General features: G+C 37.8%; 1 protein-coding gene across 1 annotated transcript; it reads right to left on the minus strand.

The window, feature by feature from the left end:
* Window positions 1–11,304: 11,304 nt before the first annotated feature.
* Window positions 11,305–12,324, minus strand: LOC122014059 (GTP cyclohydrolase 1-like). Its single transcript, XM_042570251.1, has 4 exons — window positions 12,291–12,324; window positions 11,719–12,229; window positions 11,539–11,659; window positions 11,305–11,322 (listed from the first exon to the last, which is right to left on the minus strand). The coding sequence occupies exons 1-4, from the start codon at window positions 12,322–12,324 to the stop codon at window positions 11,305–11,307; spliced, it is 684 nt and encodes a 227-aa protein (XP_042426185.1).
* Between the last annotated feature and the right edge of the window lie 4,995 nt (window positions 12,325–17,319).

Raw genomic sequence — 17,319 nt, forward strand, 5'->3', positions numbered from 1 at the left:
CATGGAAGAAAAAGAAAAGACACAAGAAAAAGAAACATATACTGTTCCATTGCTCTCCAAGGTCTCAACTCTCTCAAGTGCTCAAGTTCAAGATCTCCATCTCGCTACTTTCTCAAATCTCACTCTGCGAAGAAGAAGCATTTTTAAAGCCTGTAATCTTTCTTTTCTTCTTCATTGTGGTGAGTGTGATCCTTTACTTTGGAGAGGGAGAGTTGTAACCTTGTAAGGTTTCTCCACCTTCGGTGTGATTCTGAGAAGGAGGGTTTTGATAGTGGAAGAGTGGTGAGTGGTGTGGATCCTTGGACTAGTCACCTCCTTGAGGAGGTGGATACCAAGTAAATACAAGAGTTAGCATTGCCTTCAAGTGTCCACTGCGAAAGAGTAAATTGATCAAGAAAATGAAGTGAGCAATTCACCCCCCCTTCTAGTTCAACTGATCCTAACAAGTGGTATTAGAGCATTGGTTTGCTTTTAAGGATTCATCGCCAAGAAAGAACGAGTTAAAGAGCTACAAGATGTCTTTGAAGGAGGGGCATAGTACTTCACGACCACCATTCTATGAAGGCAGTAATTTCGCGTATTGGAAGAGCAGCATGGAACACTATCTTATAACCGAGATTGACATGTGGTTCTCAATCACAGAGGGATTCACGGCACCAACCGAAAATGGAAGAATGCTTGAATCATCAAGGTGGACTGTTGAACAAAAAATGAAGGCTCAAGCAAATGCAGAGGCGATTGTGACTCTTCAATGTGGATTATGCTCGGAACAACTCAACAAGGTTGGACCTTTCAAGAGTGCCAAGGATTTATGGGGCAAGCTCATTGAGCTAAATGAAGGCACCAAGGATTCAAGAATTACAAAGAGAGATCTCTTGATAAACCAACTCCAAAATTTCACAATGAAGGAGGGAGAAACGGTAAGTTCACTACATGGGAGGTTCAAGGAACTCCTAAATGGTCTTCATTCAGTTGGAGAGAGTGTAGAGAACCGAGACCTCATAAGGTATGCTTTAAAATCCTTCCCAAGAAACTCATTATGGCCATCCATGGTGGATGCCTATAAGGTATCAAGGGATTTGTCAATAGTAAAGTTGGATGAATTATTTTGTGAACTTGAATTACATGAGCAAGCTAACACAAGCCACAAAGAGAAAGGTATAGCTTTGGTTGCAGGTGAAAAGAGCAAAAAGAAGCACAAGGAAAAGAAAAAGGAGAAGAAGGAGTCATCTTCGGAATCTGAACAAGATAGTGATAGTGATAGTGATGAAGAGCTATCATCTAGTAAAATGGAAAACTTTGTTCGAAGAATGATGAGACATTCAAGGAAGTTTGACAAAAAGGATGTCAAGAAGATTTTCAATGATGAAAAGAGAAAAGGTAAATCTCTTGTGGATTCTAAGACTAAGACTGATGTTATTTGCTATGAATGCAAGAAAAAGGGGTACTACAAAACAGAGTGTCCAAAGTTGAAGAAACAAGAGGAAAAGATCAAGAAAAAGAAGAAGGCTTTGAAAGCCACATGGGATGACTCATCATCAAGCTCATCGGAAGAAGATGAAAGGAAGAGCTCAAAGCACATGGCTCTCATGGCCTTAAGCCGTGTTGAAGATAGTGAAGATGAAGATAGTCATGGAGAGGATGTGGAGTCTTCAAGTGAGTCATCATCTAGTGATGACGAGGTAACTTCTCCCAAGCTTGATAAGATGTATGTCACCATTTCATGCTTAACCAACGCACTAGCTAAATCAAAAGGGAAGGTTAAGAAATTGCAAAATGACTTGAAATCACTTAAAAATGAAATTGTGTCATGTGAAACTTGCATGCTTCATGAAAATGACAAAAATGATTTTGATGATCTTAAAAAGGAAAATGTATCGTTGAAATTACAACTTGATGATCTTAGATGTGCTCTAGAAAAATTTACTTCAAGCTCAAAATATTTAGACATGATTCTAGGAGCTCAAAGGGGTGTGTACAACAAAGCGGGACTAGGTTTTAAATCACAAGATAAGGAAGTTAAATTCATGTCTCTAATTAGTAGAAATCATGCTTCAAGAGTTAAGTTTGTTCAAGCTTGGGTACCCAAGCAATTTTTTATTGATGCTACCGGACCCAAGGTTTGGGTACCAAAACATTTGGTTTATCGTGTTTAAACAGGCATGCGCCAAGGGGGAGCATCCAACAACATGGTTCATAGATAGTGGATGTTCTAAGCATATGACGGGGGATTCTTCAAAATTCTCATCATTTAGACACGAAAGTAAAGGTACCATTTCTTTTGGTAATAGTGGTGAATTAAAAGTTATAGGAATAGGAGATATTAGAATTTCGGAAAAATTTGTAATAAAAAATGTGTTATTAGTGAAAGGCATGGTCTTTAATCTTTTAAGTGTTAGTCAACTATGTGATTCGGGTTATGGAGTTGAGTTCAACTCATCTCAATGCCTAATCAAGCATAGTGAACTAAACACCAATATTCTCATAGGCCATAGAAGAGAAAATATTTATCAAGTTGAACTATTTGGTGCTACTAATGTGTTTGCTAAGTGTCTCATGTTCAAAGAAGAGGAGATGTGGCTTTGGCACCGGAGACTTGCTCACACCAACATGAGGAATATCAAAAACCTTTCAAAGAAGGAGTTGGTGCAAGGATTGCCAAAGTTGAAGTTTCAAAAAGATAAAATATGTGATGCATGTCAAATGGGTAAGCAAACCAAAGCTACTCATAAAGGTAAAAATGTTGGAAGTACCTCAAATGCTTTGGAGCTCATTCACATGGATTTATTTGATAGTAGTAGATATATTTCTTTAAATGGTAGTAGATATTGCTTTGTGATTGTGGATGATTACACTAGATATACATGGGTGTTTTTCTTGAAACATAAGGATCAAACTCTAGATACCTTGATTGCTTTTTGTAATAGAGTAGAAAATGAAAAGGCTCATAAGATAAATAAGATAAGAAGTGATCATGGAGGTGAGTTTGAAAATGATAGATTCACAAATTTTTGTATAGAAAAAGGATATAAACATGAATTTTCCACCCCTAGGACTCCTCAACAAAATGGAGTTGTTGAGAGGAAAAATAGGGTTTTGCAAGAGGCCGCTCGGAGCATGTTAAATGAATATTCACTTCATAGTTTCCTATGGATCGAAGCAATTAATACGGCATGTTATGTGCAAAATCGAACATTAATACATAGGTTTCTAGAAAAAACACCTCATGAGTTGTGGTTTGGTAAACCACCTACAATTAAGCATCTTAGAGTGTTTGGGTGTAAGGTCTATATTCTAAACACCAAAGATCACTTGGGAAAGTTTTCCGCTAAGGCGGATGAGGGATCCTTGTAGGTTACTCAAGTCATAGCAAGGCGTATCGAATTTACAACAAAAGATCAAAATTAGTTGAAGAATCACTAAATGTTGTCTTTGAAGAAATCCTTCTTTGAACTCTATAAGAACAAATGATGAAGAAATACGTTTTGAGTTAGAGAAATTAACATTGGATGGAGTAGATCATCAAGGAGAAGAAAATCAAGAAAGTGATGGTGAGAAAAATGAATCTTTGCCACTTGAACCCGAAATTATAATAAATCAAGAATCAAGACCTACTAGGATTCATGTAAATCATCCCTTAGATCAAGTAGTAGGAGACATCACTCAAGGAGTGAGAACTCGATCTTACTTTAGAAATGAAGGAAGCCAAGTCGCCTTGATATCTCAAATAGAACCAAAAACCATTAATGATGCCTTGTTTGATCCCGATTGGATCTTAGCAATGCAAGATGACACTACAACAAAAACCCTCATAGACATCGGTTTTCCACCGGTGTCTATTACATTTTCGACTGATGTCTATGAAGCCGATGTAAAAGGTCTGCCATTTTAGACATCGGGTTAAAACCGGTGTAGTATCACTTAACGACACCGGTGTTCGAATTGGTTATTAACCGGTGTAGTATGACTTAACGACACCGTTTCATCAACGGTGTAAAATCGATGTAATATTATATGTTAATAACACCAGTTTTGGCAGCGGTATACGACCGATGTAATATTAGTTAATAACACCGGTTTTGCAGCAGTGGAAAATCGATGTAATATCGGTATTTTTTAACAGCACATTGATTTCCGAAACAATGAATACAGTAACCAAAAAAATACACAAATATTCACAAATTACACAAATATTCTTCATTCAACAATATCCATAAAATACACAAATATTCACAAATTACATAAATAATTTTCTTACAACAGTATCCATAAAATACACAAACATTCTTTTTACATCAAAAACTAATAGAAATCAGAATCAAGGTAGAACATTCTTTTAACAACACATCAAGGTAGCTAGAACCGCACTTCAAATGTAATCTAGCATGCATTCAGCCCACTTGAACCGCACTTCATCAATTTCAACTCTGGAGTACTTGAGATTTGTAAACTGTAAAAACACATAAATAATATATTAGTAAAGATGAAATTTTGAAAGCTGGAAATGGTAAAGATGTAATTTTGAAAGCTGGAAATGGTAAAGATGCAATTTTGATTTATTTATTTTTTTCCAAATATCCGCTCTAGCTCTAACGAGGCCAGTCTAGTTTTTCTGATCTCTATCCTTCTAACACTTCAAATAAGCATTTTGAAAGCTTTTCAGTCTGGTTTTGCAATGAGAACTACCAATAAACTAAATTTGGAATGCAAAATATCTAAACCAAAGAAAGTCCCTTTCTAATTGATACTTGCAACAAAGATAATCTACAATACTTTATACAAAGTTAATTCATTATTAGGACCCAATAATCCACCATATGTCAAATAACTAAAACAAATGTGTACATGTATCAAATAAAATAGAATACTAAGTTTTTAAAGGCTGATGTGGAATACTATTGTTCATAATGCTTAATTCATTGAAGGATAATTGCGCGCATCCGCATACACACCGATACACATATACATATGCATATAATATGCAATTTAGAGGCCTACCAAAATGTATAAATGGCAAAGGCCACTGAGCATACATACAAAATTGTGAAAATTTGGCTGACTAGAAACTCCCCAAGTCAACCTTATTTTTGGAATGTATATGTGAATTCTTCAATGGCAATGGGCACAGCTTTCCTCCTGTTCGAAAATGATAAAACAGAAACTTGGATAGTATCGAGAAACACTATAGATTGAGATGATAAAAATACCTTGCAGAGGAAGAAGAATTTTGAACGTCTTTTAGAGGTGCACGGAGGACACTTGCACGGGCACTTGATTGAGTGTATCTGAAAGATGACATGAGTGCTGCAAATTTGTCCATTGATCTCTCCGCTACAGTTGTTGTAACGCCCGCCCTTCTTACCCAACCAAAGGCGGCGCTACGCTCTTATACTACTTACGTACATGTTTTACTATAACAGAGGAAGAATAAAAATTTTAAAGAATTTAATTTATTAAGCATAATATCACATATTCTGATTTGTTCAAATGTGCATATATTGAACTTATAAAAAAAATATTAATTTGTCCGAATCGTCCTAGCCGAGCCACCACCACACACATCACTATCTGCTCCTCCTGTTGCTCCGTTGTTCATCCAGCTTTCTCTTTTATCTGCGGTACAAGGAAAGTAAGCTATGAGCACTCATGGCTCAGTAAGTTCCTTTCCTACTCACTAAAACCGAGAATCATCGTATATCAAGAATGGATCAACATATCATCGTCTCAACTAATCATAACATAACATATCATTCTATTCAAACATATCATGCATATTTCTTATTCACATATCATTTCATAGAAGCATGAATATCATATCATAAAACAAATAAATCACAAGCATAAGACATACAAGGGCATCATATTCATATCATAATATCACATGACATTATATCATATCATCATATAATTCAAGCACATATGAACGTAGGCAATGCATTGTGAATTTGAAAACTTATACTTAATAGTACTTGAAATTAATATCATCATCATTTGGGATCCCGGTTTGTACCACATACATAATGCGTAGGTCCAAGGTAGCAAGTCTTGAGCCCTACCATGCATACATACTAGGCCCGAGTCTTACTCCATCGACCTAGGGCACCCAAAGGCCCATTACTGACGAGGCCCGAGTCTTACTCCATCGACCCCGGGGCGTTTACGGAGCCCACCCTTGGTACAAACCATAAAAATAACTTATCATGCATAACTATCATATCATGTCCTTAACAATCTTTCATGCATTTATTCTTTTCATTTATTTTCATTATGTATAGTACTTGAAATTAATATCATCATCATTTGGGATCCCGGTTTGTACCACATACATAATGCGTAGGTCCAAGGTAGCAAGTCTTGAGCCCTACCATGCATACATACTAGGCCCGAGTCTTACTCCATCGACCTAGGGCACTCAAAGGCCCATTACTGACGAGGCCCGAGTCTTACTCCATCGACCCCGGGGCGTTTACGGAGCCCACCCTTGGTACAAACCATAAAATAACTTATCATGCATAACTATCATATCATGTCCTTAACAATCTTTCATGCATTTATTCTTTTCATTTCTTTTCATTATGTATAGCATTTTCTATGCTATCACATATCATAACATAACTTCATTTCTTTTCATTATGTATAGCATTTTCTATGCTATCACATATCATAACATAACTTCATTTCTTTTCATTATGTATAGCATTTTCTATGCTATAACACATCATGGCATATTTCATAATATAACTTCATTATGCATATCATTTCATAACTAAAGCAATCATGCATTCTAACTTATTATCATATCATTTTCATACAGCATGGCATAGACATATTTAATTTTTGTTCTAGGGTTTCTAGGGCATCTATCCCTTCATGGCCGAACACATAATGATTCATTTAGGTCATACAAACATGTATCACATTCACACATTATCAAGTTTTCATAAGAAGTACTTTTAACCCCTTAGGTTTCATTTCCAAGGCCTCTAGGTCCTTTAAACCTTACTTGGCCGAAATTCATAGAATATAAACTTCCTTTAAGTGGCCTAAAGCATGGGAAACCTAAGTAAATTTCATAGCAAGATTTACTAAGAACATCATACACAAGGTTGGATCATAAACAAGCTAGGACTCTTGTGATCTTACATGTCATAAATCATGTAACTAATTTTCTACATTCCAATTAAACATGAGAGCATTAATCATCTTTCATAACATAATATCACAGAGGTCATTGAGCATATTAGAATTTTGTTTAAGCTTCTCTAAACCATCACCTTACCATGGCCGAAATATTAAGAGTAAGGTTCATGAGTTTCTTTCAACATACAAGCATACAACTCTTAAGAACTTTATATCATGTCATATAAGCATAGTTATTTTAAATTCAAGGTCCTCCTAACCCTAAATTCTTTCTTGGCCGAAACATGAGAGTGGGGTTCTTTTGGTTCCATTCAACTTCCAAGCAAGAAAACCATAGGAAGGTCCTTAGCATTTCATAGAGGGAACCTTGCACTAGTTTGGTTAGACAATAATTTTCCTAACCTATTTACAATATTTTTGATTGAAATTCTAGGGTTACATACACCTCTGATCATGCATCATATATGTATAAAAACATAGGGGACAACTTTGTTTCAAGGCATAGAAAAAGAATCCGAAAATGACATGAAAGCCTTGTACCGCAGGTGAGGGGAAGCTTACCTTCTTTGCTTAAGTTTCCTAGAGTTGAGAACTTGCTTGTGGACCTTTCTTCCTTGCTTGCTTTGCTCGGCACCAATGGAGGAAGAAGTGGCTAGGTCTTTTGGTGGAGAGGAGGAGGAAGAAGAGGAGGCTTCTTCCTCTTGTGTTGCTCGGCAACAAAAAGAAAGAAAGAAGGGGGAGAGTTGTTGCTCTCGGCAACAAGAGGAAAGAGGGAGGGAGAGTGCTCGGCACAAATGGAGGAGAGGAGGAGAGTGAGTTGAGGATGAAGCCCCCCCCCTCCATGCCTATTTATACTAAAGTAAGGGGAGGAAAACTTGACTTGATTCATCCTCCTCATTTACTTCTCCTCTTAATGAGAAAGAATATGCTAGAGAAATGCTTCTTGAGTTTCTCTCTTTTCTTTCTCTTAATTTCTCTCCTTTCTTTCCTTTAATTATAATTCCCATCTCTCCTCTTACAATATTCACTCCTATCACACTTGGTTAACACATGCATGCATTCACAAGAGAACCAAGGATCAAATCCTTCTCCTAACATATTTTTGTACAAAATAATTCATGTATATACATTATGCATAAATATTTCATACATGCATATATAATATCTCATATTTCTTTTGTTTACATTAATTCCTTGCATTATAAATCATGTATAGAACTTTATATTCTCAACTTTATTTTCTTTCATAAAGTTTTTAATCATCTAAATCCTTCCCATCGTAACATTCAACGTAGACTATCTACACATTCTTTTCATTACATTCGTACTCTCATTGCCCTTACTTTATCTAGGCTTTCTAGGGGTGTTACAGTTGTGTAGTTGTTCACATGTGAAATGTCACAACCGAATTTTCCTCCTTCCCTTACCATGGCGACATTGTTGTTCAAACGAGACACTTGATTATCTATAGAGTACCGGTATTATTAGTTTTATTTAGCATAAACCTTTTGACTGTGATTACTGTCTCCTTCGCTCGTTATAGAGTATTGCAAGCATAACAACTTTATCATCAACTGATGTGAAGAACATAAACTTGGTTATGAAATAAGTAGCTCGAACCTTCTCCATGATGAACTGAAGTCCTCGCATTCTTTGATGGCAGATTTTCCTGATTCATTACTAAGATGGGTGGCTGATTTTCGTTGTCCTCAGATAGTTTTCTTTTCTTGACAGGGTAGCCACCAGGAATACAATCGTTATTTTCATTACCATCTGTGGCACCATCATTGGGTCAATGGAGACTATTGACATCTGATGGCTTATGCTTGAAGTATGAGCTTCTCACAATGACTTTTCTGTTTGTAGACATTCTTGTCTCGTCGACCACAGACGTTGCCTGGTGGGACGTCTTTTCCTTGTGTGATGTTAAAAATGGCTTACATTTGGAGGAGGAAATTTGCGGACCTGTAAAGCCACCTGAAAGCCATGATCTCAGGCAAGTTTAATTATACTTACAGCTGAAATCAAAACTAACTTACCATGTACAGTTAGCCTATTTTCGTCCTGTTTCTGGATTGGATTGAGGAACTTATCTTCCATCTGGTAAAAAACAAAGAGTTATACCGATTTTTTTGTTGAGAGAGTACTAAAGGAGCTCAAACATTATACCATTTCCATTGCTGGTTCTGTAACATGACCTTCAGGACCAGAGCCATCCTTGTCATCTTAATCAACTGGACTGCTTTGAGTACTGCTCATATAACAAGTAGCATCTTTTGCTGACGGAGGTGGTCCAGAGCTACAAGTTCCAGAGCTTGGAGAAGATGAATCTGGTGTTACCAGATCTTTCTACATGACTTTCAACAAAGGTAAGAAAAAGCCAAAAAAAACTTATGAAAGACACTGGATCAGATCCAAGAGGTCATTCCATCAATTATTAAAGTCCAAGCCATCATGTCCTTCAGGAATTCCCAACAAGTACATGTGTATATTATCAATTCATACAGAAAACACATAAAAAAAAAACATGTTCTGTACACTTTCAATAGAATATTTTGCATTGTTCAGTTTGAAAATTACCACGCTATATCTATAGTTTAATTCAGTGTTCAAAAGAACAACTTTAATGAATGATTTTAATTATTTGGTTCAAATTGAAGCAACCCACATGTATGAAGGTTGATTTGCTTTTGTTATATTTCTTGATGAAAATGATTTAATTCAGTTGTATTAAGAGGTCTTGTTCAAATTGTACTACAGCCAGTTACAACTAAAAGAAACAAGGTAAACGTTGACATGAAAATTGATTGTGCTAATTATTTCAGATGGATCACTTAAAAATCAATGTTCACTAAACGAACCTTTTATCCATTAGATTCTTTGATAAGCAAATAAGAACTTAAATAAATAAATCATAAAATAAAATGTAAGAACCATCAAAATGATAAAGATCTTAAAGAAGATGTCGTATGACATTCATCCATGAGACAGGGAATTTATCACATTCTCCAAACAAAAAAATTACAATTAGCGTGAGAAAATATAAAACAGAAAGTGTAGGATGACATAAATGAACAGAAAATTCCCAATTTCCCTTGCTATTCCGACTGCCTTCAAGAGTTAACACACCAATTGCTTGTAAAAGTTAATTTTCATAAATTGCAAATTGGTTGAACGTCAGTCACCATGAGCAAGACACAACACTGAGTTGGTCAAATACGCACCAGATGATGGTAATATTGAAGTTGGAATTAACATCAACGTAGCTTGAAGTGTTGACTTAGAACAATGAGCAGTCTTGTAACATCTTCGCAATGCATATATTAGAAACTAAATTCAAAATCCCTCTACATAGTTAGGAAAGATTATTAACAATTTCATCATTGACAAATATAAAGGCACCTTTTTTCCTGGCCTCACAAGGCGCAAGGCAACTTCTGCTGCTGTATTGGCAGCAGCAATCACATCTGCTGCTCTACCAGTCACTGGTCCTTCCTGTATAACATGAGTGTGTGCCACCACAGTAATAAACCCATCAATATGACACCCCATGTCACTGCAACACAGAGAAGATATTGCCAAAAAACCTCAGAAGAATTAAATCGTAGAGAGTCACAAAACAATCTAGATAATTAACATATACATTTTAACGATGTCATTTTCTTCCAGTACATTCTCGTCATTGCCAAGCTTAGCTTGAAATAACGGAATACAAGCATGATAGAGTGCCAAGGGTCCCCACAGATCTGTCCATATGGCTTGAAATAAAGAGAAATAACCACTTAAATTAGAGGGATCAAATAAATTTATAAAGATAAAAAAATAACACAAATCCATCGATTGAATAACAAGTAGCATCTTTTGCTGAATAACAAGTAGCATTTTTTGGTTACTGTCGGTGTTAATAGTACTACTACTGTCAGGGACTTTTGTCAGTTTTTGTAAGTTTAGACGAGTCGACATCGATTGAATGTCAGCTTCAACATCATCCATCTCGCAGTAACCCAATCCTAACTCGGCCAAAGTGCAACGCCCCTCAACCAAACTCAGGAGACTCAAAAGGCACCTCGACTCGACTGTGATCGCCTTAGGCAAACTAAACATGTCAAAACTCAGTTTCGAATGAACTCAAACCTCTTGTACTCATCCAATCCAAATAAGAGCTCACATTGTCGTCAAATCCTACAGGTAGGATTTTGTATAGGTAGCACAACAAGCACTATTACTCAGCATTATATCATGTATAGGTATGTGCTCAAATACTCAGCATTAACAATTGAGCTCAAATACTTAGCATTAAATCCACTAAACCACCACATTTTAAAGCAGTAAACTTATGTATACACAGTGCTATTACAACTTGCTAAGTTGTTAGTAACGGGGCCAGCAACAGCATACCTTTTCTATATTGTCCATCATTATTCCTTTAACCTCAATTATATGAGCTTTTAGCTTTGAAAGTTTGCTCATTTCCTCTGGATGATTTATGCAATGCTCCATATGCTCCTTCAGCCTTGGACTGTAAAAAGCAGTCACATGTTAAAGTATGACGAAACAACTACAACTAAACTAACAAACTGTAAAATCCCACTTAGTATCAGAAGAGAAGTGAAATCATCCCACAAAGAGTTCTTCCCTTCCTTAAAAACTCCAGACCTGGAAGAAGCTAAAACTGTTCCCCAACTTTGCATATCTGATATGGTCGAATGAGTAAAATTGGTGTCACACAAATGGCTAAATTTCATGTGCCAACATTGAAGAGAGACAGTAACACCGGCCGGGTTATTGCTGTTATGCAATGCTGCACAAACTTCACTTGCTAGTCTTTTAGGATGCTGAAACCTCCTTGCAAATACATCTGCAACTCGCGATAGCTTACTCAGGCCGACGACATGCCCTCCGGATGGCACATAGCCAACATGGCACTTGATGCTAAATGGAAGCAAGCAAGACTCACAATAGGAAAATAGGTTGATGTCGCGAACAACCACTAGCCCACCAACCCCTCCTGCATGGTCGACTCCCGGATTCAGTCCAACTTCTGGGAACAAGGCACCCTGCACAATGTCTTTCGCCTTTTGTTTGTACCCTATTACAGAAAAGATTGGCTCAAATGAAGAAATTGATTGAACTATACCATACACCAATACAAGCCACCAGTTCCTTACAGATCTTTTTGTGCATTCGTAATTCAGTAATTTGTAACACAAGTAACAGAGCAAATTGTAGAATAAGAATGCTGATAAAATGGATTTTATTCTCGGGTATGAATTGAAGTTTTTGATTCGGATAGTGAATCCAAATAACACAAGTTATGAAGATTTCTTTACCAAGCAGAGAGAAGCAGAACATTCCTTATCTAAAGCGGAATAGAAAAACTACTCAGCTTTGTCTTATGATGTCAACATAGCATACTACTAACTACTTATCCTTGTAAAGAAAGCATTTTGGTTGCTAACAACTACACAGCAATCTACTCACCAAATAAAGGATATTGGGAAAGCGATGGCAGATATCTAAAGCCAGTGGTTATGTTTTCTAAACTAAAGAAACGGAAGATGACCGACAGATCGTGTGAAATTCAAAAGGATGGAAAAAAAAGAGGGGGGACCAACGGAGTAGCAGCAGATTTACAATAAAACGATCGCAAACCTCTAGTTCCTCCGCGGAAGGCCTCGACCACGCGATGCGGCGTCCTCCGGAGGCCTTCTCGCTCGTGATCCTCTCCGAGGCCCTACAGCAGCGCCTTGACGGCCTCCTCGATCGAGAGCGCGCGCTCGGCCTCCGACGCCAGCGGATCCGTCGCCTCCTCCTCCTCCTCCTCCCACTCGCACAATGAGCAGGCGAGCGAGCAAATAAAGAAATCAAACCCTATTCATTGACAGCAGCGAACAACACAATCTGCTCTCCTTCTCCCTCGTCGGCTGCTGCCTTCGCCGCCGCCGCCGCCGCTGCCAGCGTTGGGCTCCGCTTTTCTGGTCTCCTCCGTGACGAGATGTCGAGATCCTCGAAAAAAAAGAAGATCGAAAACTTGAAATTTGATGGAGAGGGAGAGAGAGGAAAGAGGGCAGCTGTGAGGTTACTGCAAACTCAGAATTTAGAAATAAAAGACATGATTTGATCATCTTCATCGGATCGGTGGAACTTAGTATCACCTTTCCCCTTAGTCGTCTTCATCTTGCCTCCCTCCGCCTCTACTATTCTGAAACCCTAGAAAACAAGACCAACTCGTCACCTCTCCTTTCTCGAAATACGAAGAAGGGTTCCTCTTCTTACCCAAAGGGAGGAGGTGGAGGAGATGCGTCGTGAGTCAATCTTGATCGGGAGAGGAAGAGGTGTCGATCTAAGAAGGGGAAGAGGAAGATGAAGCTGAGAGAGATATGGTTGGGCGGCCTGCGGCGAGGAGGAAAGTGGTGGCGTCGCGACGGTATACGGCGCGATATAGGTTTAGGTTTGGAGTATTGGGGGGGAAATAAATTATTTTATTTTATCATAGACACCGTGTTTTAAAAACCGCTGTTAAAATCGATGTCTATTAATGAAAAAAAGGTGCTCATAGACATCGGCTTAAAAAACCGATGTCTATGAGCGAAAATCTGCGCTCATAGACACCGGTTTTTGGAAATATCGGTGTAAAATACTCAAAGACATCGATTTTTGCTTAAAACCGTTGTTGTTCCACCGATGTCTATGAGGGTTTTTGTTGTAGTGTGAACTATCTCAATTTGAGAGAAGTCAAGTTTGGGATTTAGTTCCTAGGCCTACAAACAAATCGATTATTGATACAAAATGGGTTTTTAGAAACAAACTTGATGATAAGGGGATAGTTGTGAGAAACATAGCTAGATTGGTTGCTAGGGGTTTCAATCAAGTAGAAGGGTTAGACTATGACGAAACTTATGCACCCGTAGTAAGATTGGAGTCAATTAGGATGATGTTGGCATTTGCCACCCACAAGGGGTTCAAATTGTACCAAATGGATGTAAAATCAGCATTTTTGAATGGTGTTATAAAAGAAGAGGTATATGTTGAGCAACCACCGGGGTTTGAAAATTTGGAGTGTCCAAATCATGTATATAAACTTAAAAGGCCTTATATGGGCTAAAACAAGCTCCCCGGGCTTGGTATGAACGATTGTCAACATTTCTAGTATCAAAAGGGTTTCATAGAGGAAAAATTGATCCCACTTTATTCTTGAAAAATAGTGGTAATGATATGTTTGTGGCCCAAGTATATGTAGATGACATTATTTGTGGTTCTACAAATAAAGATTATTTAAATGAATTCATTAATCACATGAAGAGTAAATTTGAAATGAGTTTGGTTGGCGAATTGACATTTTTCCTAGGGTTACAAATTAAGCAAACAAAAGAAGGCATTTACATTCTTCAATCTAAATATGTCAAAGAGCTATTTAAGAAATTTGGAATGAAAAATGCAAAGGAAATATCTACTCCCATGGTCACTAGTACTAAATTGGATAAAGACATTGAGGGGAAAGAAGTTGACTCCAAGGTATATCGGAGTGCTATAGGAAGTCTTCTCTATCTCACAGCTAGTAGACCCGATATACTTTTTGCCGTAGGCATATGTGCAGGGTATCAATCTTGTGCCAAGGAGTCACATTTGAGTCCCGTTAAGTGAATTCTCCGATATCTTAAGGGAACTCAAAATGTTGGTCTTTGGTATCCTAGAACTGAAACTTTTGACCTAGTGGGTTATACTGATTTCGATTATGCCGGATGAAAATTGGATTGCAAAAGTACTAGTGGTAGTTGTCAATTCTAGGGTCCTCTTTGGTAAGTTGGTCAAGTAGAAAACAACATTGTGTAGCTCTCTCCACAACCGAAGCGGAATATATTGCCATGGGAGAGTGTGTATCACAATTATTGTGGATGACTCATACTCTAGAGGACTATAAATTTACCTATAACAATGTTCAAGTTCTTTGTGATAATGTGAGTACAATCAACTTGACCAAAAATCTCGTTCATCATTCAAGAACGAAACACATAGAGGTTAAACATCATTTTATTCGTGATCATATAACTCGAGGTGATATCATTTTAAATTATGTTGGATCAAAATCAAACTTAGCCGATATCTTCACTAAACCTCTTCCCAAAGTTGAATTTAGCTTTCTTAGAAGGGAATTGGGAATGTGTTGTATTGATTAAATCACATCCTCCATGATCATTTCATAGGTAAAGCTCTTTAAGTTTTATTCACCTTAACATTGCCTCTCACAAGAACATAGGATTGTCCTCTTAATATGATTTAGATGGGGTGAGAGGTTAGGGACATTTATCTTGGTCATGATGCTTGTTATGATGCATTATTTTGGTCAAGAAAAGTGGTTTTCATATGAAACATTCATTTGTCCAATCATAGGGAAAGCACGTGTACAAATCATGTGCACGTTGCCCTATGATTATGATTGGAAATTTTTAAACTCACCATATACACCATACTTATTTTTGAAACCTTGATAAGACTCACTCGAATCATTGATGTTTTCGATAATTTTTAATTTTGTGTAAATCTTGTCTAGGGAGTGTCGCTTTTTGTTGACTTTTATTTTTCCTTGATAATATGTGATATCTATAGTGTCTACACAAAATTTTGTGATTTTTAGAGTTGTGTGCAATTGTTTGTGCATTTCTGAAACTTGGATCTGAAAGTTTTCGAAAGTGCAGTAATATCTGACCTCCCAATCGATCGGTTGATCGATTGGGAGGCTAGCGTTTCCCCACAGATAGCATCTGAATCGATCAATGGATCGATTCAGACCATTCCAATCAATCAATGGATTGATTGGACCGCGTTTTTCGATTTTTCAGAAGGCATCTGAATCGATCAATGGATCGATTCATCGAGTTTGGATCGATCACTGGATCGATTGAGACGCCTGTTCAAATTCTCACAGAAGCGTCGTGAATCGATTGACCGATCGATTCACTTGTTCTCAATCGATCGGTCGATCGATTGGGAATTTAAAACCCGTCTTAAAACCCGATTACCCTAAGTTTTCTCTCACTCCACCTCATTTTCTCTCCCGACACTTTTCCGTGCCCTAGCTCTTAGGCGATTTTCCCGGCGACTCTCCCGCCTGCATCGGCAGTTCTCTCCGACGGTTTCTCTCCGGCGAAGGGCGCTCTTCAACCTTCCTCCTACTTCCTTCTTCCTCTCTCGATGACCAAGGCAGCCCCCTTTTCTTCTTCTCCGCGTCACTCGCACATAATGCGAACTCAAAACCCTAAGTACTGTCTTTACTTCTTTTTCATTTTTCTTTGGTTCTTGCTCCTATACTTGAGCTAATCCACTTATGTCTTGTGTGTTTTTGTGTATTGTTTTGCATTATCCCTCATTCATTGCATTACCTGCATTGTCCTTGCATTTTTGCATATCTTTCACTGCATCTTTTTGTTGCACTACAAAATCGTGTGCCACCTCTTGTTCTTTTTCATCTCCTATCCCACAGAAAGAAACAAAAAGTTCATGAATCAGGTGAAGGATCGTCCGTACCTCCATCACATCCTCAACCTCCTACTGATCCAAGATTCCCTAATGCTGCTATGCAGCAAGCCTTTAGCAAACACACCTTCAAACTCATAACTCCTAGATCTGTTGATTTTCAATACTATAGGACGTCTTGTTTTGATACCTATAATCGGTTCAAACACTATAAACTTGACTCATTGTTAACCTGTGAGAGAGATGTCAATGTAAATCTTGTCTCCGAATTCTATAATAATTTGCACACTTCTGATGGTGTAAATTATCGCACTCGCGTTGCGAAACGGAGCTTGGACTTCTCCTATGAGATTCTTCGATCTTATCTCGACTGTCTACCATCCAACAATGATTTTGTCTTTTATCCCAATCTTCCCGATGAGTTGCCTCCACCTTTTGAGCATATTAGCATTGCATCCATGCATCAGTTCCTTTTTGGTCGTCCTCGTCTGGATGGGCCAAATGCTCAAATCACTAAATTTTCTTCGCTTGAGTTATCGGCTGAGAACGCCGTCTTGTTTAAAGTGATCATCAACTGCCTTTTCCCCATTGTTTCTCGTGCCTTAGCCGCTCTGCGACCTCCTCACATGTTTGCCCTCTATACCATTCGTCATTCCCTTGACATCAACATCGCTCTGAACATCTTTCATTGCAGCATTCATTTTA

This window comes from Zingiber officinale, chromosome 8B (genome assembly GCF_018446385.1).
Source record: "Zingiber officinale cultivar Zhangliang chromosome 8B, Zo_v1.1, whole genome shotgun sequence".
NCBI classification, from domain to species: Eukaryota; Viridiplantae; Streptophyta; class Magnoliopsida; order Zingiberales; family Zingiberaceae; genus Zingiber; species Zingiber officinale.

What these genes read in the sequence shown, in the direction of transcription:
- LOC122014059 (XM_042570251.1), bottom strand. Translation starts at nt 12,324, where the DNA reads ATGCACAAAAAGATCTGTAAGGAACTGGTGGCTT. An exon ending in CTGTAAGGAACTGGTGGCTT is followed by an intron (nt 12,230 to 12,290) that starts GTATTGGTGTAT and finishes TTTCTGTAATAG; the next exon opens with GGTACAAACAAAAGGCGAAA. An exon ending in ATACTAAGTGGGATTTTACA is followed by an intron (nt 11,660 to 11,718) that starts GTTTGTTAGTTT and finishes TGCTTTTTACAG; the next exon opens with TCCAAGGCTGAAGGAGCATA.